Source organism: Mustela nivalis (genome assembly GCF_964662115.1).
Source record: "Mustela nivalis genome assembly, chromosome: 7".
NCBI classification, from domain to species: Eukaryota; Metazoa; Chordata; class Mammalia; order Carnivora; family Mustelidae; genus Mustela; species Mustela nivalis.
The window spans coordinates 137520275-137544238 of NC_139026.1; the positions used below are offsets into that span (position 1 = coordinate 137520275).

General features: G+C 48.5%; 1 protein-coding gene across 4 annotated transcripts in view; it reads left to right on the top strand.

Annotated features, from left to right (window-relative positions):
- The window catches only part of USP6NL (USP6 N-terminal like), a 166372-nt gene extending 158732 nt beyond the window's left edge, over positions 1-7640 (top strand). For 2 of the 4 annotated variants that reach the window (XR_014314488.1, XR_014314489.1), the window contains 2 exons: positions 4443-6658; positions 6887-7640. Coding sequence is in view for 2 of the 4 variants with exons in the window: in XM_082742207.1 (XP_082598333.1) it covers positions 4443-5851 (1409 nt within the window). In the remaining 2 variants the exon portion in view is untranslated. Of the gene's footprint in view, positions 1-4442 lie in introns of all 4 variants that reach the window. The other 2 variants (XM_082742207.1, XM_082742206.1) reach the window with 1 other exon arrangement.
- The last annotated feature ends 16324 nt before the right edge of the window (positions 7641-23964 follow it).

Consider the following 23964-nt stretch of genomic DNA (forward strand, 5'->3'; position numbering starts at 1 on the left):
AATATTCTGGACTCGGGGTGCTTTTGGCGTCGGAGTCCCCTTCTAGCTTTGGAGTCCCCCGCTCTAGCTGTTTCTTAAGAGGCTGGTTAAACCCTGAACTGGAATTGCCTCAGACTATTTCACAGACAGACATGGACAACTTGTTTTATTTTATTTTATTTCATTTGTCAGAGGGAGAGAGCATGAGCAGAGGGAGAAGCAGGCGTCCTGCGGAGCAAGGAGCCTGACGTGGGACTCGGTCCCAGGACTCTGGGATCCTGACCTGAGCCCAAGGAGGATGCTTAACCGACTGAACCCCCCAGTCATTCCATCATGGACAACCTTTAAAGTTTGGGTTATCACTTAAAATATTGTGTCCACATACCATAAAATGTCTTTTTTATAAAAAGATAGAAGAACAAGGATGCCTGGGTGGCTCAGTGGGTTAAGCCTCTGCCTTCAGCTCAGGTCATGATCCCAGGGTCCTGGGATTGAGTCCTACATTAGGCTCCCTGCTCAGGGTGGGGTGGGGCAGGGGAGCCTGCTTCTCCCCTCTGCCTACCACTCCTCTGCTTGTGCTCTCTCTCTCTGGCAAATAAATAGATAAAACCTTAAAAAAAAAAAAATAGGAGACCAGTATTGGTCGCACCCTCTGTCACTGAGCAGTATCTTCCAGCCCCCAGGGCCCCCTGGTCCATGCATCTCTTAGCCCACGCCTAGCACAGGAGCAAGTGTGTGGCCCTGACCTGACGGTATATGCAAGAAGCAGCACCTTCTCTTGCCTTCCATCCAGAGGGCTCTGCAGTCAGCTCTGGGTTTGAACTGTGCATCTGCCACTTACCAGCTGGGAGCCCCTGAGCGGGTTCACTTCTGCCTCCATTTCCTCCTCTCTCGAGTAAGAGTCACTGTGGTGACCTCAGTTATGTGCCTATTGCTGAATGCTGTATGGACAGCTTTTTGAGCAGTGGCTAACACATGGTAAGTGCGTGATGAATATTAGCCATTATTGTTACCATTATCAACACTAATTATTACATAACACAAGTCCCACCAAGGTGAACTTGGTAAGATAGGTATCAGATGATGTCACTCGCCAAAAAGCCCTTAGTAGATTGCAGTTAACTTAGGAAGAAATTCAGAATCTGTACCGTGGTCTTCAGGGCCGTGTGTGATGTGACTCTTCGTTCCTCCAGCCTCGCCCCAGTGTTCTCTCCCACTCAAGGCACAGGGCGCCCTTGCTCTTGCCTGAGCTCTGCCTTGCTCGGCCCCGCCCCGCCCCACATCACTTTGTCTTCTCCTGGTGCTTCTAGGACTGTCTTCTAGCTCAGCACAACCAGCATACGCTCCAGGAGGACAGGACTTTGTGTCCCCTCTGGATGGCCAGCTCCCCAAGCAGTGCCTGGCACGTTGTAGTTGCTCGATACATCCATATTAATAGAGACATGAGCAACACAACCTGTAATTGCCAGTTCACTGGGCGGGCTTTCAAATGTGCAAAATACAGGGATTGTGCAAATATTGCCAAAGTAAAGTTAGATTCAGTTAAAATCATCAAAAGGATCTCTGGAGTTTAATTAATGTGACATAAATGGCAGAGCTGGAATGAAACCACCGGGTCCTGGTTCTCATCCAGTGTCTGCCACAAAAGATCACACGGGGGCCACCTGGGTGGCTCAGTCACTGCGTGTCTGCCTTCAGCTCAGGTTATGGTCCCGGGATCCTGGGATCGAGCCCCACATCGGGCTCCCTTGCTCAACAGAGAGCCTGCTTCTCCCTTTCCCTCTGCCTGCTTCTCCCTCTGCTTATGCTCTCTCTGTCAAATAAGTGAATAAAATGTTAAAAAAAAAAAAAAAAAAAAAAAGGAGAGAGATCTCCCAGCTGCTCTGAGACTCTGCTTCCCACCTCTAAGCTACAGGCAGAACTAGCTCTCCAGCCCTCGGACTCTGCGCAGCTCAGCTGAGGGAAGAGGAAAAAGGGGTGACTTTCCACTTTGATCAGAGCAGCTGTGTTTATATTTTCTCTATATATTGGGGCTTCAGATGGAATTCAGTGTGAAAAGAAAAGGGTCTGCTTTTAAAAAGTGTAAAGACTATTGGATAGGAAGAGCACAAAGGTAGGGGCGCTGCGGGGGGGGGGGCGCTGGGAGGGCTCCAACTGTTGGTCCTCAGCTCAGGTCTTGATCTCAGGGTCGTGGGCTCAAACCCTGCACTGGGCTCCATGGCCAGCCCAGCGTGGAGCCTGCTTAGAAAAAAAGGAAAAGGAAAAAGAAAAGAGCACAAAGGTCATTTTTAGCTTAATAATTCTGATTCCTGTAGCTAAATTCCTTAAAGGATATTGTTTCTTCATCACTCGGTTCTCCAACCCCCAAAGAAAAGTTCACTGAATATTTTTTTTTAAAAAATCTTAGAAGTAGATATGCGGGTAAATGACAAAATTATTATCATCCAGACCGTGAGCTACGTGAAAATAAAGACCTTGTCTATTTGCTCACGGCTCGTGGGCGCATCACGTAGCACATGCCTACACCGAGCTCACCCGGTCGGTGTTCCGGGCGGTGGCGGCGGGAAGAGAGCGGCCACATACTGTTAAGTGAGACCCGTGTTCTGTGAAATGTGAAAAACGTGTTTTAAACCATGGAATGTTTACAAACGGACTCCGTCGCTTCTTCAGGATGATGTTTACTGGATATCTACGTTATTATTATCCATGTTTTAATTTTTTTAAACTCTTTGAAGTTTTGTACTTTACTTCCAGTAGAGTTACCGTGCGGCGCTATATAAGCTTCAGGTGTACAGTTTCCAGCAGGGCCGCGTATGACCTGTGCGTACCGTAGCGAATGTGCTGGTAATCCCGGCTCTCGTGCCCCACCCGCCGCCCCTGTGGGAGCCGGCAGTTTGTTCTCTGTGGTGAAGAATCTGCCTTGGTTTCTCCTCTGCTGATAGTCACAGTTTTACTTCTTCCTTGCCAATGTGAATGCCATTTATTCCTTTTTCTTGTGTGACTATGGCTAGGACTTCAAGTATTGTGTTGAATCAAAGTCGTGAGCCTGAACCTCCTAAAACTGTTTACTGAAAGACCAGTATATTGTACCTTCCTTTAGTTCTTCGTTAATTTTTTTCAAGATTTTATTTATTTATTTGGCAGACATCACAAGTAGGCAGAGAGGCAGGCAGAGAGAGAGAGGAGGAAGCAGGCTCCCTGCTGAGCAGAGAGCCCGATGCGGGGCTCGATCCCAGGACCCTGGGATCATGACCGGAGCCAAAGGCAGAGGCTTTAACCCTCTGAGCCTCCCAGGCGCCCCTCTTCATTAATTTTCTGATGTTCATTATGTAAAATGTAAAACTAAATGTAGTCAGTATCATTTTCTTTTTTTTTTCTAATTTTTTTTTTCCTTTTTTGCATTTGCACTAGGATATTTTAGAGTTATAAACTTTGAGATGGAGTACTATTTTCATCATGAAGTCCTCTGGCGGGTACTTGAGAGAATAATTATAATAGTAAATAATAAGCTGTTTTGGGACAACGTTGAGACTACAGTTGGTTATTCCCTGCCTTTTCAATTTTTCAGACCTGCCTAAGGTTGATAGGAGAGGTTTTACTGATTTAAAAACCATTTTAGTGGAGGTAGATTAAAGCAAAATTAATATAATGGTAAGACATTGAACCACTGACCTGCACGATTGTTTTGGTAATAAAAAGAGAATGAGTATCAGCTTTGCATTCTTGAAAAAGCAAGTAACAATAGATCTTTTTTCTTTTTTTAAGATTTTATTCATTTACTTGACAGACAGAGATCACAAGTAGGCAGAGAGGCAGGCGGGGGAAAGGGGCCAGGAAGCAGGCTCCCTGCTGAGCAGAGAGCCCTACGCGGGGGCTTGATCCCAGCACCCTGGGATCATGACCCAAGCTGAAGGCAGAGGCTTAACCCATTGAGCCACCCAGGTGGCCACCCAGCAACAATAGATCTTTAAAAAAAAAAACCCAAGAATCATGTGTTTCATCATTGTATAATCCTTACTCATTAGTTCATAAAATATTTCTACCTGCCTGCCATGTAAAAAGATTTTGAGTTTTGCTGTGTTTTAGTATCAGTTTCTCTAAATAATGCTTCTTCTGGTGGTGCCTGGGTGGCTCAGTGGGTTAAAGCCTCTGCCTCTGGCTCAGGTCATGGTCCAGGGTCCTGGGATCGAGCCCCACTAACTCTGCTCAGCGGGAAGCCTGCTTTCCCCTCCTGCTCCGCCTGCCTCTCTGCCTGCTTGTGATCTCTCTCTCTCTCTGTCAAATAAATAAAATCTTTTAAAAAATAAATAAATAAATAGTGCTGCTTCTAAACCCGTACAATCCTGTGGCATGTAGATACGTGTGCACATACGAAAAGCATGCAGTTGTTCTGTTGTGGTTCTTACATTTGATACCAGTTACTCCTGTATCTATTTTACTTACGAATCTATCTTTCTCTTTAGGGAAAGAGGATGAGTATCCGAAGAAACCTTTGGGACAGCTGCCACCTGAATCTGCTTGCATCAGTCACCTGAGCAATGGACAGAGAAGTGTGGGCAGGCCAAGTCCCCATACGAGCAGCAGAAGAGGAAGCGGCTCATCACCTCACAAAAAGCACGAGCCTTCCCCTCTCCATGCGAGCAGGACTGGTACACCAGAACGAGTAAGAGCGCTGAGACGGAAATCAGAAGATGAAGACAGTAAAAAGCTTCAAGATGAAGCAGATCTTCAAAGAAAACCTCCATCAGGTCCACAGGACAGTTCCAGGCAGTACAATCACGCAGCTGCTAACCAGAATAGCAATGCCATGTCCAATACCAGGAAGGAATTTGTGCCCAAGTGGAACAAACCGTCAGATACTTCAGCTGTTGAAAAAACTGCCAAATACGCCATCGAAGGCAAAAGTAGGTCAGGACACCCGGCACTCACCGTTTCCATCCCAAGTTCTGCTGACCCTCGGGTACCAAACGTGAGGCAGAAGATGAAGGTTTTGGATGCCGATGAAGGGAAGCGGGGCTCTAACGCGTCCCAGTACGACAACGTACCTGAAAATGACAACAGCGCTTCTATCGAAGAGGCACTAGAGAGAGCCTACTCCCAAAGTCCACGGAACGTGGTTTACTCTCACAGCCCAAGGAAGTACGTGGAGCCAAGTTCTAGTCCATCGCGAGTATCAAACAAGTTTACTTTTAAAGTGCAGCCTGCAGGTTACGCAAAATACCCACCTCCGCTGGACGGCGAGGATCGCAGGACAGTGCCCCCGCCGTCCTACAGTAACCCCCCCGTTTACCACGGCAGTTCTCCCAGACACATCCCTGCTGCTAACAGCAGCTTCGCCTCTCCGCCGTCTACCCACGGGACTCAAGTGCATCCTTCCCGGAGACCTTATGGTTCGACTCTTTCGGTCAATATTTCTCCAGAGAAGTCGCACGGCCGCCCGCTCCCTGTCGTGCTGCCCTCTAGCCGCATAGAAGTCCTTCCCATTGATCCTGGCGTCGGGGGGTACGCAGGCAATCCAGAGTCGCCAAAGAATGGACAGTTCATCATTCCTCCAGTGGATTATCTGCCGGATAACAGAAAGTGGTCGGAGGTCAGTTACACCTACAGACCCGAGACTCATGGACCGTTGTGGACTCAAGACACTAACCGGGGCCACTTGAGCAACTTACCAAAATATCCCACCTTCCAGCACGTTCCCTTCCAGGACCACAGCCTGCCGGCGGTTTCAGTGGACAGTCCAGTGCGATACAGAACTTCCCCAGGCTTAGAAGACGCCGGCTCCTCTGGCTGCCAGTATTCAGGGCCCTCACCTCCAGTGTACCACTACAGAAATCGCGATGGACTTTCTATTCAAGAATCAGTATTGCTGTGAGAATTTATCTATACTTGGTCAAGACGGGAGACTAGAAACCATTTGAAACCTACATTGCTATGTTTATAATTGCCAAAGCAGTATTTTATACTATTGTAAACATCTTGCAGAGTTGCGGCGTCTGCTGATGCTAGGAATACATAGGAGCCTTTGAGCCCACGTAGATGCGGTTTGTGATGACCATTTTTAGACTGCAGCATTACTGAACCTGTTGAACTGAATTCAACCCAGAAACGTAGCAATAGCATTTAGGGATGCACACATAATGATAATTCGGGACTCAGTTTCACTTATATCTTCCTCCAGAACCTGAGCATTTTTGCACCATTAGCCCATCCTGTTCTGAGTAACGTTACAGAGCACTGAGAAACTGAGTAGAATAGATACTTTCAAGGCTATATGTAGTGTGCGTGTCTTTCAGTAGATACCAAAAAGCCTCCAGGCACACACATTTGAACACAGAACTAAAGAAACTAATTTTTAAAAAATTAATTTTAATCTACGTCCGTGGAATAATTTACTATTCTTTCTTTCCTTAACTTGTCTTCCAGCCAAGCTTTTTGGTTTTTGTTTTTTTCTTTTTCTCCCTTATATTTTTCACCCAGATCCTAGAATGCCGTCAGGGTTTGCCCCGCCTTCATTCAGCTTCTCTGCAGTTGTGGCCATTTTCTTTCCTTCTGAAAATTAAAGACGCTGGAGAGAAAAGCTCGCCACTGAATGGTGCTTAAACACTGGGGCACAGAACAGGCTCCTTTGACATCGTTTAATAGCAGGCTTAATGCTGTGGTCACTTCTTACTTCTGCCCTGTAAATTCCTGCAGGGCCCGGGCTGTTGACTTACTTGAGCTTTTCCTTGCACTCTTTCTTTAAAGGTGGTAATCAAGGGATATGGCTGCACTTAGACCATTAAATTATCATTGTGTAAACTTGTAAAAAATGATCCTAATTATTAGTAAGGAGTCTAAGGTTTTAATCTTTATAAAAATAGTGTGACTTTCATGCTTCTAAAAATCTCCTTTTTTTTTTCTTTTGCAGTGAGAACAAATTCAGGTTCATGGTTAAAAAATTAGCAACGTCTTTCAAAAACAGTCTATTACACTACAATTACCAAAACACAGGGACAGTTTTAGGCATCCCCAGAAAGTCTGACTTTGTGTTTAATTGGAGAGCTTATTCTCAACATGCTTTCCTCGTGTTTGAACAAGGACAAGAGTAGAAAACCTAACACCATGGGCTCTTCTCGTTGCAAGTTGGGGCTTTAAACTTTCAAGGTACTGAAGTATGTCTTTTCAGATGAGAGTAACATTTGTTTAGCTAGTGAATGTGACAATATTTTTTATGTATATAATGAGTCTAATGTAATTTTAATCAACTTGGTAATGATGTTATTAAACAGCAAAACAAATGGCCGTGTGTTAGCAGCTCAGCTCTCTGCTGAAGCATGCACAAACCCCTGCTCTCCCTGGGCCTCCATTCAGATCATGTGGAGGCTTAGAAAGAATTGTACATCGGACATATAGCTGAGGATGTTAATTCCAGTTTTTAAACCATGATTCTGTGACTCGTAATAAACCAAGCTGTATAATTTAGGATATGATAAGCAGCATCTGAGCTGCTCCAAAATATATATGTCAACAGTGGTAAATACTGTAGATTTATATATATACATATATATATATATATGCAAAATATATATATACACACACTATTTTCTTATGTCATCTATGACATTTTTATCTGTATACTTTTTTGGATGTGATTGTTTTTAACATGCTAAAAGTAATAAGTATATTTTGTTTTGTGTCTTTCATGTGCTTTTTTTCATATGTAGAAATGCTCTCCATCTCTGATGCTTCTAAGCTAATTTTCTTCTAATTGAGGTGATGTGCTCCGTGTTTGCCTACGTGACTTTATACATCACAGTTGTATGTCAAACGCTTTATTAATTTCTAGGAGCTCTGTATTTAGAACTACATTACCTTTCCTTTATTTTACCTGCCATTATTAAGAGCAATAAGGTATTTCCAGTCTTCCCCACTATAAAATGTAGCTCTCTGTTTGTTTTCCAAGTAGGAAAATTTAATTGGAGCTTATTTTGCCACCGTACAATTTTAGTCTTTCACACTTACCTTTTAGTGAAAGATAAATAGCGGAACGGTGATGAAAGATGAACTCGTATTGGTAAGGTGGGTTAACTGGGATCACCACCCTGTGTTTGGTGAGGACCCCCGCGGAGGAGGCTGCTCACGGACAGCTGCGGGCGCTGTGAGTACTTTGTCCATAATCACTCCCTTCTTCACAGCAGCCTTGCCTCGCACGATAAGCACTTTGGTATGGTTTTTGTTTTTGTTTAAAGATTTTATTTATTTATTTGACATACAGATCACAAGCAGGCAGAGAGGCAGGCAGAGAGAGAGGAGGAAGCAGGCTCCCCACGGAGCAGAGCGCCCAATGCGGGGCTCGATCCCAGGACCCGGGGATCATGACCTGAGCTGAAGGCAGAGGCTTTAACCCACTGAGCCACCCAGGCACCCCGGTATGGTTTTTCTTTTAATATTTAGTTTGAAACGTTAGAGAGGCTATACCCAGAGTCTCCAAGGGTTTTAAAACTTTGACTCTTTTGGGTACTATTTTTTTTTTTTTTAATTAAAAAAAAAAAATTTTTTTTAAATTTAAAAAAAATGGGTGTTCAAAGCTGAGAGAGATGTATACACATAAATGTAAAGTCAGATATCGAAGTACTGTAGAGGAAGAAAATAAATTATTTTTCCTCCACCTGCGGGGTTCTCCAGCCAAGCCCTGTCAACGGTCTGACGAAAGCAGATCAACAAGAGAAAAACAGCAGCTTATTAACGGGGCCTCCTGCATCCACACGGCGCCCGGCCCTCAGCAACTCAAGGGAGGGTCGGACGTGGGGTCGGTGCACCTAACTTAGCGGGGGGAGGGAGGAGGAGAAGGGCACGTACGGGAGAGCCCGGGACTGTCTAGAAAGATCAGTGGACCCTTAGGAGGAGTGGTGGGCGGTGTGCTGGTGTGTGGCAGGGTCTGGGTGCGGTGCCGGGAGAGAGCCCAGTTGCCTGTGGAGGGGATTTGTGACCGCTGAATTTTGTGGGGAGGCTCTGCTTTCAGGAAGATAAGAGATTTCAGAAACTCAGATGCCTCCAGATCAAAATAGTTCTTACGCCAAAGTGGTGTGTTTGGGGGTGATGTGCCCTGATCTCCCTCAGTGGCAATGATAGAATGTTTCCTGGAAGCATTAAAAAAAAGATTGAATAGGACATTTCAGGAGAAGAAAAATCGATGTTTACAGGATGTGGTGTGATTGCTTTAACTTTTTTCATTTTAAGGAGATTCGAATACTAAATTTTATGTCATACTCAGTGTAATCTTAAAGGGAAGTTTTGTATTTGTCATTTCAGATCTCTCCCCCAGGGCCTACTGAAATGCAAGCATGGAAATAGTACCTCTTCAGTACTTTGCTGAGATCTCCTTTCATATCCATGACTAGAGAAAAACATGCCATGCCCACAAATAGGGATTTATTCACAGAGGATCTACAGCTCAGTCTTCTGGAAATATTATTAATCTCCGTTATCTTTCCGACTCACACTTTTATTTTTAGTATGCATTTGTTTGTGGGCTAATTAAGATTACAGTTTGGGGATCTTTTTTTTTTTTTAAATCCTGTAATGGATTATAATGGATTTTAAATGCCCCTCTGTAATATGGATATTAATGCTTATCGATCAGGTGGTTTTAATAAATCAGACTTTATTTTTTCAGTGACCCATGGTAGTGAGAATAAAAAGAAAGGACTCCACTTAACATTTAGTTATGAATGGTGCTTTCAGAAGATTTTTCAGTTATCCATAAATCCAAGCATAACTGCCACTGTTTTATACATAAGAACAATGAGGCATAAAGGAACACATTTTAGATTTCATAGGCGTGCATCTCAACCCTTGCTACTCTTTAGTATTATCTGGAGAACTTAAAAAAGGTTCTTCTTGGTTTCTTCTTTAGGCCACTTAAATCAGAATCTCTGGGGCGAAACCCAGACATCAGGTAATTATTTTTTCCCCATTCAGTCAGCAAAACTCTTAAAAAAAAAAAAAAATCCTCCTAAATTTGATTTTGATTGTCTTAGATTCCCACTATGAACAGTCTCAAAAATTCTCAACAGATCAATTTCAGATTTAGAAACTCTGATTTCAGGTAAGTTAGGAAAAATTCCACTGGAAAGATTCATGTTACCAGCCATTTCTGTAAATTTTGATGAACTACCGACAGTTCTGGAAAGCATAAGTGGCTTCAAATAGAGGGAGTTATGACCCTGTATCTTTTCTCATTACTGCTTACAGTAGTGCCTCAAACGAGATAGAGCCTTACTAAGGTTTCCATTTTCTTGGACAACCTCTGTCATTTTCCTTAAGCGACATGCTAAAAATAGGCCTGAGCTATTTGCAAACCTAAGTGCATTTTCCCTATTTGAGCAGCTGAGAAAATGCGATGGTCTGCTTATTCACCCAGCCAGGCGGCATTTTATTGAGCACCTGCACTATCCTAGCTGTTTCAGGGACTGTGCTAGGTTCACGCTTGAAGATGGGAGACACGTTCTTCAAGCTGTGCGCCTTGGTTCGGTTTTGGAGACATGCGCAGGTGATTATCACAGGCATGGGAAGGCCGCACCTCAGAAGGAGCAGTGGAGGCTGGCTGGGGAGTTGCTTCCATTGCTGAGCCGGAGGATTAGGAGAACAGACAGACGAAGGGAAGGGAGGGCCGGGACACGGCTGCCGAGGGCATACGGCGTGAGCACCCGCATGGTTCATAGGGGGATGTTTGCCGCTGTGATGTGTGTGCGCCAGTGGAGTGGAGTGTTTCACAGAGAGACTGTCTGGCAGGGGCCTTCCGTGCATTGAACTAGACACCGGAAGCCGGTGTGGTATGTTCCCATTTGCTAGGGGATCTGTGGAGGCTACGTGCGAGGGAGCGAGCCTGGAGGACGTTAGGAAGACTGCGGCCAAGATGTTCACGCCCAAGGTGGTCCGGAGTGTGCGGGACGCAGTTTCAGAGCAAAGGGGATTAACTTGAGAATTACTAAGAAAAGTTGGCCCGACCTGATAATTGTTTGAGTGTCATCATGATAATCATAATGAGAAAGACAGTGAACGTTACTGAGTGCTCGTTGTGTGTCCGGCCCTCTGTCGAAACATTGAACCTGCATTAACTCGCTGAATTCTCAGCCTAATTCCGTGAGGGTTGGGCCCTCTAAGCCACTGTTCATCTGGGACAACAGGTGGTTGAGACAACTCGCGCCCTGTGACACAGCCAGCCCGCGTCAGCCGGGATTTCAGTCTACATGGTCTAAGTCGAGAGCCTCTGCTACTATCCCAGTGCAGCAGTTTTCAGGGGCTCTGGTTTACCTGCCATGTTAGCATACACGTCAAGGATTTTTTAGTAAATTTACACAGCTGCGCAACCATTACAGCAAACCTATTCTAGAACATCTCCATCACCTGCAAAAGATCTCTTACATGCATCTGCAATCAGGCTCCATTCCTGCCCCCAGCCTCGGGCAACCCCGAAGCCACTTCCTCTCCCTCCCTGGTTTGCCTTTTCTCGACATTTCGTACACATGGAATCAGGCGGTCTGTGGCTTTCTGCATCTGACTTCACACTTAGCATAACACTTCTGAGGGTTATGCATGTCGTAGGGGGTGTGAGGAATTCCTTTTTATTGCTGAGGAGTGTTGCGTGGTGGGACTACATCACGTTTTGTTCGTTCACTCCGCCAGTCGTAGACACGTGGGTTGTCTTTGCATGCTGCTGTGACCCTTTGTGTCCATGTCTCTGTGGGGGCAAGGTTTCATTTCTCTTGGGCTGTTGCTGGCTTTTATGGTAAGTTTATGCTTGACTTCTTAAGAAAGTGCCAGACTCTTTTCCAAAGTGTCTGCACCATTTTAGATCACCATCAACATTGTACGAGGGTTCGAATTTCTCCACATCGACCGACACATGTTATTTTCTTTTTTTTATTATAACCATTCTAGTGATATCTCCTCGTGGCCTTGATTTGAATTTCTCTAAGAGCCAATGATGGTGAACACCTTTTCATGTACTTATGGGCCATTCTTGTGTCTTCTTTGGGGGAAATGTCTGTTCAGATCCTTTGCTCACTTTTGAATTGGGTTATTTTCCTATTATCGAGTAGTAAGATTCTTAATATATTCTGGATACATGTCCTTTATAAGACGTGATTTGTAAATATCTTCTCCAAGTCTGTCTTATGGTTTCTTCTGTGGTGCAAATGTTTTTAATTTTAATGAAGTCCAATTTTTTCAGTTTTTTTCTATATGAATCATGCTTTTAGTATTGTATCTTTCTGCCTAACCCAAGGTCACAAAGGATGTTCTCCTGTTTTATTTTCTTAAGAAGTTTCATAATTTTAGTTGTTCCATGTGGGTTTATGAGCCATTTTGAATGAATTTTTGTGTATGGTGTGAGGTAAGGACCTAAATTCATGGGAATGTCATGTGTCACAGAAAGACCATGCTTTCTCCATTTGAATTGGGTACCTTGGTACTTCTGTCAGATTCATTTGACCATATTTATAAGTGTTTATTTTACGGTTTGAAATCAAAAAGTGTACCTCCTTCAAATTTGTTCTTTTTCAAATGTTTTTTGCTACCCTGGGTCCTTTGCATTTCTATATATGTTTTGAGATCAGCTTGCCATTGTCTGGAAAAAAAAAAAAAGAAAGAAAAAGAAGCAGCAAAGGAAAAACTGGGATTTTTTGGTAGGTGTTACTTTGACTCCATGGATCCGCCTGGGAAGAAATGCCGTCTTAACAATGTTGAGTCTTCCAAGCCGTAGACATAGTCTCTACATCTATTTTCATCTTCTTTAATTGCTCTTGGCAACATTTTGTGGCTTTAGTATGTCTCGCACTTCTTTTGTCCCTGAGTATTTTATTTTTCTTGCTCTTGTGCATGGATTGTTTCCTGCGGGGCCCACGTGCTTCCCCGTCATTCTGTACCGGCGAGGGGAGGGCAAGTGATAAGGTAGAGTTCTGCGGTGCCCAGGTTGGGTGGTGGGCCTGATCGGGGGCCGCCGTCTGATAGACAGAGCTCAGAAGAGGGAGCAGGCTCAGACTTAGTGAGAAAATGGCATGTTTTGACATGTAGAATGTGAGGAATAGGGGATTGACAGATGGTGGTGTCTGACAGACAGCTGACCGTTCAGGGAGATGTGGGACTTGCTTGCCAGCACGTAGGAGGTAAAGCTGTGAGAATGCTCGTCTGGGGAGATGAGCTAGCTAAGGATGGGGAGATGGGGGGGGCTGACATTTAAGAGGTGCCAGAGAGAAAGGAGTGTGTGCAGGACTCTGAGGGAGCGCTCGCGAGCAAGCTCTGTGAGAGCTCAGTGCCCAGTGACTGACCCGTGGGCTCTGGAGCCAGAGAGGCTCAAGCCTCCTCTTGGCATTGGTGGTGTGTTGGGGATGTAACACAGCAACACGGTCCCCGTCCTTGGGGGGCTGGTGCTCTGGTCCACCTCCTCATCCATAGATGACGGCTGGTCTTCATTTCATGGAGCTGTGAGTTGGATGAGTTACTTCGTGTGAAGTGTTCAGCACAGCCTCGTCACACAGTAATAATTTCAAATGTGATCCATAGTCCCATGCCACGACCGTGCGAGGTTTCGTGACGAGAGCATGGGCTGTGACGTCCTGGAGCTGAGTCTGGTGAGGAGGGCAGACATAGACCAGCAGGGACGGGAACGTGACACAGAGGAGGGCCATGGCTGGAGGAGCGAGACTTCCAGAAGGAAACGTTCGGCAGCAGGATGGCCCGGTGACTGGGCCTGAAGAGAATTTGGATCTGACACCTGCTGTCATTCCTCCTGCCTCAGATGGCAGGGTTGGCAGACGCAAGTGGGAGGCAACGCGGCTCTCTCCGGAGGCTTCCATGAGAATGGGAGGGCGGGCCGAGTGGGAGCTGGAGGGCCTGCTGGGTAAAGGTGGGGACGGGGTCCGGAGGTGTCGACACAGAGAAAAGTCATGCTAGTTGGAAATGAGTTTTGACCGTTCAAACACTCCAGTTCTTGTACAAGGCAGCCCTCGGTTTTATTCCAGTTTGCTACTTGATGTACTCATGAGTATTAAAATACCAATCATGAAACTTCCTGTAATTCTGAGTTTTCACTTTAACGTGGAGGCCAGTTGGCACACTCAGTGTAAAACCCGCCGTATCAAGAAAGCCCTGGAGTGCTGCGCGTGGATATCCTTGACAGTGTGGGGCACTTGCTTGTATCTTGCTGTCTCCCGATGAGAATGGCGCAGAAGGAGCGGGCGTGCGGACCATGGAGAGGTGAGCTGCTCAAGGCTGGCTAGGAGTCGGCGATGAGCTGCGGCTCACCAAAAAGCCCCGTCACTCTTGAATGAGTCCCTAAGCTCGGCCACAAATCCACGGTGGGACTTGGAGCAGATCGTGAGACCCTCTGGGACTCCATTTTTGCTCTGTGATCTCTGGAGGTGCGGAAGGGGAGGTGTCAAGTGTTCTGCCCCAAAAACTAAGAGGAGAGTGCCCAAGGCCACTCTGCTTTGTGCCCGGCGTCCTGCCGAGTGCTAGGAGAGCAGTGGTGAGCAAGGGCAGGAGGTCCCCGCTCTCGGGGAGCAGACAGTGTTGTGGAGAAGGCTCACCTGAATTATGTGGTTACCAGCACAACAGACCTGCACGCGTGGCGGGGACCTAGAAGGAGGCACGCCCAGCGCACGGAGGGCCTGTGACGGTGGCAAGCAGGAAGATGAGGCCCACGGGACGCAGCCTGGCCTGAGTTGGACACTTGGGGGAAGCAGCCACAGTGATGGGCAGAGGATGCCGGCAAGTTACCGTGGAAGATGACCCAGGTCTCCCAGTGCCGCCCGGGAGTGAGGAGAGACGTGTAACCAGTACAGACCGAACAGCTCCTACCCTGCAGACAGTTCTACGCTGTCAGCCAATCGGCACCTGCAAGCCAGGCCCTTAGTGGAGTCACCTTGGAGAGGGGCGGACAGCGGTGGCCCTGTGCATTCGCAGCTTGGGGCTCATCAGATCTGCACTGTGGTTCGAGTTTGCCACTGACCAGCAGTGTGATCTTGGGCAAGTGCTGTTCCCTTTCCAGGCTCGCTTTCTTCCACCATAACGCGTGGGCGTTAGAGCGTGAACAGTCGGTGGAGGTGGTCTAGGACCGCGGATCCCGGCCGTGGCTGCAAGTGAGCATCGCCTGGAAGCTGCCGAAAGTGTTCATGCCTGGGCCCACCCCAGACCAGTCACATTGCAATCCCCCCGGGGTGGGCCCAGGCCTTAGGGTTGCATACCTAGAGCTCAACAAGGCAATTGTGTAGAATACACTGGAGCAAAACATGCAAAAAGTGGGCCACAGAGCAAGAAAGGAGATACCACTCTCTCCAGGCCCCATGCAGTTTTCTAGCTCCCATATCCTCCTACTACTACCAGGAAAACACCTGAAGATCATATTAAGGCATTTTTATTTAGAGATTTTGAGAGGTGCGATGAAAAAACTTGGACCTGAAAACAAACTTGGAGACATCTCAGCATGACCACCAGCCTTGCTGGACCTGTCTCGTGAACAAAATGGGAAAAATGAGGCATTTCCTACCTGGTTGTCCTGAAGATTAATTCCGATGACGCACGTGTCACAGTGCCTGGAACAGAGATGCTTTCGAAGTGTTCAGTGATGAACGTGTCTGTTTGGGGAAAGGGCTGATATTCATATTTTAAGGGCTTTTTTTTTTCTTTGAGACTTGTACCCCCAAATGGAATGTGGACAAATAATATTAAACAACAAGGTCAGATGAAGAAGTCCAAAGCTACTAAACATGTCCTACATCCCCATTAATTAAGGAAATTGAAATTGAAACAATGATTGGCGAAGACAGCAGAAAGGATGTCCACGCCCCGCTGGCGTGAGGAAAATCGCATCCCCGAACGTCCCACCTTCCAGTGTCTCCGTTTGTTTACATGTTGTATCTTCTGTCCGGCTGCACTACCATGAACAAAAATACAAGTGGAGGCAATACATGTGAAAGGCGAATTCTTGCACCGGCATTTGTAATTGAGAAAAATTAGAAATTAATGTGCATGCCCATCAATAAATGATGCATTAAATTTGGTATAACCACGTGAAAGAAGACTGTCCACCCTTTAAGGATATGCAGGTGGCTTTACATGCATTGATGTGGAGAGCTGTCCATGATTTACCACTCGGCGAAAACAGCTGCAAACAGCATTCACTTAGCCCTTGGCTGCGTTTCCAGCTTCTGGCTACAGCTCAGCCCAGCCTTGTGGTGGTGAAGGTCATGGGTGCCCCGGCCATGGCTGCTGCTCACTATTGGTTTAGGCACCGTGGGCTCTCTAGGAGGGCCGTGGAAGTTCAGTTTGCATGAAGGCTTTAGGGCCTTTTAGGATAGACAGGGAAGAAAGGTTTAGAATGTGGGATGTAAGAATCAGTTGAAGCAAGACAGGGAGGTGAGGAGGGGCCATCAGCCCTAAGAAGGGGCAGGGCTTGTCCCAGGTGGACAGGACTAGGAAGTGGGAGCAAAGCAGAACTGGGGCCACCATCTAGGCTTTTACCAAAAGTGAACATGACAAGGCTTCCTGGGGAACTCAGCGAATGCCGGTCCTCAACGGAGAGGTTCTCAGACTTCTTTCCTTTCCCTTCAGCAGTGTCGTTTGCTCCTGGTCTTTGGAACGGATGGGCAAGAAAATCACCGAAGTTCCTGCCCACGGCTCTGGCGGGCAGCAGGTGGTCACCAGCCAGGAGCTCGGGGTAGCCTAGGGGTGAAAGGGCACTCTTGTTTCTACCTATGAGGCTGAAGGTCAGTGATGCCCATGAGTGAACGTTAGAAAATCGGTGATAAGTTTTTCGAAAGGTAGAAATCTTAGAAATACGAAGACCTGGAAACATGGGGGAGGTCGGGTGCCTCCTACCGTCTTCCTGCTGCACGAGTCCGTGTTGGATTTGAGGGCTTCTATTTAAAAGCCCATCTGGGAAGCCAATCTCTTCCTCCCTGGCCGGCCCTGACGGGAGACAATGGCCACTGTTTGTTGGTACCAGAAAAGGATGGAGGAGGTTTTGAGCCCGGACTTTTCCCGTACTTTAAATATGACTGGATGCTCTATTAGTCCAGGGTATGCTTTTCCTTTGAATTTTATGGGTCAGTAGGAATTATTCCCCAAGATCTGAGGCACCGTCACAGGGCTTCCCATTTTAATTTTTCCAATAGGTTTACTAAAAATACATTAAAAATATTATAACACACATGAAAGAGAAGAAAGCATAAACTCAGAAAAAAAATGTTCCTTACATTGAATATACTTACCTTTCTAATATATTGATTTCTTTTTAGCACCTCATTCCCAGAGGGGGAAAACTCTATGGCTCAGCTCTGATGCACACATCAGCATTTAAAGGCCACTGAATCAGTGTTTGTTTCAATCCCAGATGATATGATTAGATTGTGTGGTTTATAGAAAATTAAATTCTTTAGCCAAACCAGATGCTAAGCTTCTGCCCAGAATCAATATGCTATTAGAAGGCCCGGAAACTAATAAACACGCCATAACTATTAATTTATGGATAGGTTGTTGGCAAATCAGCTCAGAGAAGGAATCCAGGCTTGAAACGGCTTTTGGAACACCAGATGGAGTGTGCAAGTTTAATCAGAGTCCTGAGAAGGGATCTGTGCTGTGTGAGTTAAATCGGAGATATGCTGAGAAAGCGTGGAGAAGTAGAACCTAATGGAAACTGCTCCAGGCAATCCTAACTCCTGCAAAGAAAAGCAGGTGTTACTTTGACCATGAAGTATGTTGGTAAGAAGCAGAGACCATGGACCTCTCCCGAATCTCATCACCGGGCAGCTTCACCGGAACACATGAAGCCAACAGGAACCTTGCCTGAGCAAGCACACGTCCCCCATGTTTGCCTGTCAGAGCACCTCTCAGTGCCCGCCCACAGCCAAGCCCAGGAAGCCTGACCATCTGCGGTGGGCTCAACCCCTCACGCGCTTCCTGTTTTTGCAGTAGGCAGTTCACAGGTGAAGAAACAAGCCCATAATTGTCCAGTGACTTGACCTTGAGCAAAGGGCCAGAACTTACCTTTCCCCACCGCGGCTCCTTCCCACAGCATATGGAAGGCGGACTGGGTGTGCCCTACCTGTGGCCAGAGAGCCCTCGCCTGACGGAAACCCAGTCATTTGGAGAACCAACCAACCAGCAAGCCCAGGCGCCAGTGTTCAAGAAACGGTATTTTGGCCCAGTTAATATGGGTGAAAATCGCTTAACGACATTCAAGGTTTAACTGCAGCTCCGTGTAGATTGGCCTGTGTAATGGTGTCGCTCTACACTCATTCACTCAACCCTGTGTTACTGGATGCCTGCCATGTGCCCCTTGGAATAAATGAGTATCCATCAGAATAAAGTGGCATTTTGCTCACTATACTCCCAATTAAAAAAAAAAGACAACAAACAACCCAATTTGGAGTCTTCAGTACACCTGACCTATTATTGCAACAACTTGCTACTCAACTGCACAATTTCAAATCATACTTTCCAAACCCGTTCGGATTATGTCTGTCTCCTGCTTCACCCACCTTCAGAGGCTCCCCATGACCGGCAGATTGAATGTCCTCAGCCTGGCTTTCGAGGCGCCCCTGACATGGCGTCAGCTTCCTGTCCGAGCCGTCCAGAGCCCCAGCCTCCTCGGAAATGACTCAGACAGTGATGCACATGGGGGTTGGAGGTCTGGGTGAGAAGTAAGGGGCTTCCGCGGCATAAGAGTTCGGCAAGACCTGGACTCCTAGCTTTGTGGACTGCTGGTTTCCAAACTCGGCCAATGCCCCAAACTCCAGAGCACCCTACAGTGGGAAGGCCACCGTCCGTGGCACCCAGGCCACCGGCAATATTACAGAGCCTGGTCTGCCTTCAGGACTCCCCACACCCTCCTGTCTAGTCTGTGAAGCTTCGTCCCTCCTCCCGCATCCGAGACTCTCACCACTTCTGGAGTCACTTCTCTTGCAGACTTTGACATTAATATTAAATCCAACAGCTTAGGTGTTTTGTAGACCTTGATCTTCTTACAGTTTCAAGGTAGGAAGTTTATAGGAAAGAGTCAGCTTTAAGTTGGAAGCTGGACTGCCCCTCTATTGTCCAACTCACTGACTTTTTTTTTTTTAAGATTTTATTTATTTTTTTGAGAGAGAGACAGAGAGCATGAGTGAGCACATATGGGGGGAGAGGGAGAGGGACAAGCAGACTCCCCGCTGAACAGCAAACCTGATGCAGGGTTGAACCCCGGAACCCTGGGATCATGACCTGAGCCAAAGTCAGACACTCAACCGACCAAGCCACCCAGATGCCCCCAAGTCACTGATTCTTAAGTTTTTTTCTTTTAATGTGCACAGAGAAGCCCTGGGGATCTTGCTGAAATGCACTTTGCTCTGAGGTTCCCTATCCCTTAGGAGCTCCCACCTGCTGTTGATGCAGCTGGACAGGACACCACACCGAGAAACAGGAAGTTCAAGTTCCCGAGCCCCATCCCGCTCATGCCAGAGGGCCACACCTTTGCCCGGGACCTGAAGCCGATGACTGCTGTGGCTCGTAAAGCACACAGCTGCTGGCCTCTGCTCACGGACACTGGCGAGAGGGCTTGCGGGTCTTCTCCAGCTGGGTCTCTGCGCACTTACAGGCCTGCACCTTTGGAGGCTCTGGTCTGGCTGTTGGAGACGGTGCTTCTCCTCTCTGGAAGGCGACCCAGCAAGGTCTTGAGGAGAAAGGGTAAACCATTGCCCTTGGGGGGTTCCCGCAGTGGTTTCCCGCAAGCGAAGGAAGTACCTGTTGCCATTTCCTCCCTAAAACAGATTTTTCTTCCCTTCATCCACACAGATGGGCCAGACCGTCCGAGCAACAGTTTCTGGCTGTGCGGCAGCCAGCCTCCCTTTTCTTCTCTATGTGTGTTTCTACGGAAAGGGAAGATGTTGAAATTTAGCTGCAGCAGGCTGTAGTTGGGAAGTTATAACCTACCTAATTCCTTAATTAAGCTATCAATTAAAGCTGTGTCCGTGCCACCTGCTATGCCTGGGCCTCGTGCCACGGGGTAGGTGCCAACTCTGAGAAGCCCATCCCTGCGAACCCGGAGCTTCTGACACGTCTGCCTGCAGTGACTCTGCAGTCACCCCTCTCCTTGCCGCCCCCAGCTGCTTTTTCCTAAAGTACTTTTTGAAGTTCGCCTGCAGAACTTCATGCACATGGGGTTACACAATGTCAGCCTCTGCCGGCGGATTTCGACCGGGCCTTCCAAGGGCTATAACTTCAGCATCTTCTCTGCTGACCGTCCGGCAAGGAGCCAGTCGCCTTTCTCGGGGGAGGTCCCGAGCTTCACCGCAGGGAGAGGTGTGGCGTAGACAGCTCCGAGAGAGAAAATGGAGTCAAGGACACGAGAAACGAGGCTTCTTTGAAGATGAGCTCCGCTGCAAACTGCCGTTACCTAGGTGGATGTTAAATAAGCACTTGTGGAAAGAATGAATGAGTGAGAATAAGAAAAGCAAGAAGAAAAAGCTTTTGTATGAAAGCACGGTTGTCCCCGCCAAAGGTGTCAGTTGTCCTCCTGTTTTCCCACTAGTGGCGTGTATGGCTCTCGTCCGAAACTGCTGGGCTCTCGGAGACATCTGCGATGTCACCCCCCAAGAAGGTGGAGAGCAGCTCAGCTCACGGGTCATGGCACATTCCTCGGATGTAGAGGGGCCTCCTGCAGGTCGGGGAGCCCGTGGATCTGGTCCGTGTCGGAGCTGATGGGACCGTGACTGCAGCTCCCATGCTTTCTGATGGGTCGAGCTGTCAGTAACCCTGAGTGACTCAGACCGGCCACGGACTGTGTCAGAGGCCCCCTAAGAACTAGCATCCCAGAGGAAGACTTGACCTCTGACTCTGCTCTGCTCTTCACCTTGCGGGAGCGTCTTTATCGCAGAGGTCACCTCTGCCCCCACACACAGATGGGGATGATGCCTGCGGCCAGCAGCAGGGGGAGCCACAGGCTAGCGGTGATTCCGCTGCACCTGCAACCACGTGAACGATGAAGGGAACCGTACCCAAGGGGCCGCCCTCTTTCCCTCACCTACTGAAGACGCACAGACGTTTTCACCATCTCAGTTTAGAGACCAGGCAAGGATCCACAAGGATCGGCTTGGATTTTTCCTACATCATTTGAGGCAAAGAAACAATACGCCGTATTCCCGATCCCCCGCCCCCCAGGAGCGCTGATTGAGCCTTTGCCATGCACCAGGCACAGTTTCGAGGCGCTGGGAATCGAGCAGGGTGCCACAGGCCCCACACCCTCCTGAGCTCACATTCCAGGCCGGGCGGGGAAACAAGGCAAAGTCGTTCCATAGTTGGGTCGACCGTGAGAAGGGCTGTGGCAGAAAGGAAAGCGTGCGGGAAGCAGAGGGAGGGGCGGGAGGGGTTGCATTTGTAATGAGCACGACTGGCAAAGCCCTCCCAGAGAAGGTGACTGGGAGAAGCCGAGGAAGCAAGCCCTTCAGATATTTGTTGAGAGTCTTTGCGAGAGAAGGGATAGCAAGTGCAAATGTCCTGAAGCAGGAGTGGGCCTGGTGTGCTTAAGAAACAGAAGGAAGACCAGAGAAGCTGAATCCAACAATGCGCTGGGGGTCAGGGGAGGGGAGGGGGAGTGGTGGGAGAGAGAAGTCCAGACCAGGGGCCCAGATCATTAGATCCTGAGGTCCTATAGGAATGGGCTTTCATCTGAGAATGGTCAGAAACCACTAGATTTTGAGGGGAAAAAAAAGGTTGATATGGCATCTGTTGAACCACAGTCCTCCCGGCAGTGGGCCGAAAAGCTGGTTGGGGCGGCGCAGAGAGAGGCGATGCCAGCGGGCAGGGGAGTCCGCACATCTCAGCCGGGAACCGAGGGCAGGTGATGGGGGCTTGGACAGAGGAAGAGCAGCCGCTGGGAGAAGCGGTCAGCTCTGAATCCGTTTGGAAGGTAGAATCAAAACGCACTGCCGTTCGGTCGCACGTGGAATGGGAGAGAAGGAAAGGAGACGCCCCCCCCCCCACCCCCCGGCCGCAGTGCTGGGGTTTTTCAGCTGAGTAAGTGGACGGAGGACGCGGCCTTGGCCGGGACGGGGAAGGTGGGGGAGGGGATGCCAAGAGCTCGGCGCAGGGCGCATTAAGCTAGAGACAGGCTGTCCTGAGAGTAAGAAACGCTTACGTTCCTTGAGCTCTTGCTGCATGCCAGGCACGGGGTGAAGCACCCCCATATATCGTCCCCCTGTGGCAGCGCCGTTCCCAGCTGTGTTCTAGAGATGACAAAACTGGCCGTGGTGGCCATGTGCAGCCTTACAGGAGCTCGTGCCTCTACAACCACAAAAGGCCGATCTTTCCCGTTTAAATTCTCTGTCCCGGCTGCACAAATTCCTGGTTGTCCTCGGCTCATCCCCCTGCTAATGGAAGGAAGAGTTTTCTCTCCTGGCTTTCTATGGAACAGTGAGAGATGATCAGCTTCGTTCTGCTCCTGGAGCCCGTGGACGCTCCAGAAACAGCAGCTCGAGGGAGTGTGGAGGCAGGTGGAAGTTGTCGGCGCCAGCCGGGCCTGCCTGGACCCGACGGGCTCCGTGCTTGTGCGGGGAGGAGCCCAGAGATGGGAGACAGTGACTCACCAGGCGCGTGGTGGGCGCAGGAGAGCGCGGAGCTTGGCAGCTCAAGACAACAGAGCGTTCCAGTTAGCGACCAAGGGACCAGCTGGGCTTTGTAACCACAGGTGTCTCAGAAAGTAGGAGTCAACCCCGAGGAGGTGAGCGGCATGAAGCGAGGTGTGAGTGATGGGGGCGGGGAGGCAGTTCAAGGCTAAGTCCGCGAGGTGTTCCTTTGTAGGTGAGCTCCTCTAGCCGGGGGAGTCTTCTAGAGGCCAACAGTGTGTGCCGAGGAAAAGACAAGTAGAAAGGGCTCCAACAGTGCCCCACTCAAGGAGTGCGTTAGTTCTCTAGGGCCAAGGATCCGATCACCCCAAACCTCATGGCTTGAGACAACCATGAACGTGTGTCATGTCACCCAGTGCAGGAGCAGCAGGTGGGGGCACTCGGTGGTACCTGGGCGGAACGAGCCGGAGCTCCTTATCCTCAGGCATCTATGTGGTCTCCGCTCTTCGCCTTTCCGGCATGGTGTGCTGACCCTTCCTATGTGGCAGCTCAGGGTTCCAAAGCTGTGTGTCCCCAGAGAGAGAGAGACAACTAGGAGGAAGCTGTCCCCTTTTTCTGACCTTGGGAGACAGGCAGCCATCTCTCCTGCTGCAGTCTCTCAGGAGCAAGGGCCCCCCACTGGCCCTTCTTCACAGGAAGGGGAATCAGATGCCACCTTTTGCTGGGGGGCGTATTTAAGAAATTTCTGGCATGTTTTGTTACTGCACAGAAGCCTGTGACATAGTCCGGGGTCCTCCTAGGCACGTCTGGGTCAATGGAAAGTCTCTCGGTGTCTGCAGTGGCCGGAGATTGACGTCGGGTGTGCAGAGGGACAAGGGGGCACGTGGACAAGGAGCGTCGATTTCTTGTGTCGGAGTAGATTGTGAAGCAGTGATCCCACAGTGTTGTGCCCACAGGTACAAGACAGTGTTAGGGACGCAGGGAACTGTAGAGACTGAACAGGAACCAAGAAAGGGGCCTTGGCTTCGACGTGGCTTTGATGTGTGGCACAGCAGCGGAGAAGGCCTGTCCTGGGAAGACGGTGGTACCCTAGACCCGCGGCAGCCACCAGCTGTCTCCACGACGGTTAAAGCCATTGGTAAGTGAGGTCTGGCACCACCAGACCCTCATGCTACTGACGCCCATGTGAATGGCACATAGGGTTCCACGGCGGAAATTGGACTGTGGATAATTGTTTTGTTAGAGGGGAATTGGGAGGCTTAGCGCGTTCAAATGTATTGCCGAGCAGTGTTTGGAAGCCTCGTGGAAGGACACTGATCGCACCAGGCGATGTTGGCCTGATGCCAGCTAATTAGGAAAAGCCATTGTGGGCCTCGCTAGAGTGAGCCCAGGGAAGGATAAACAG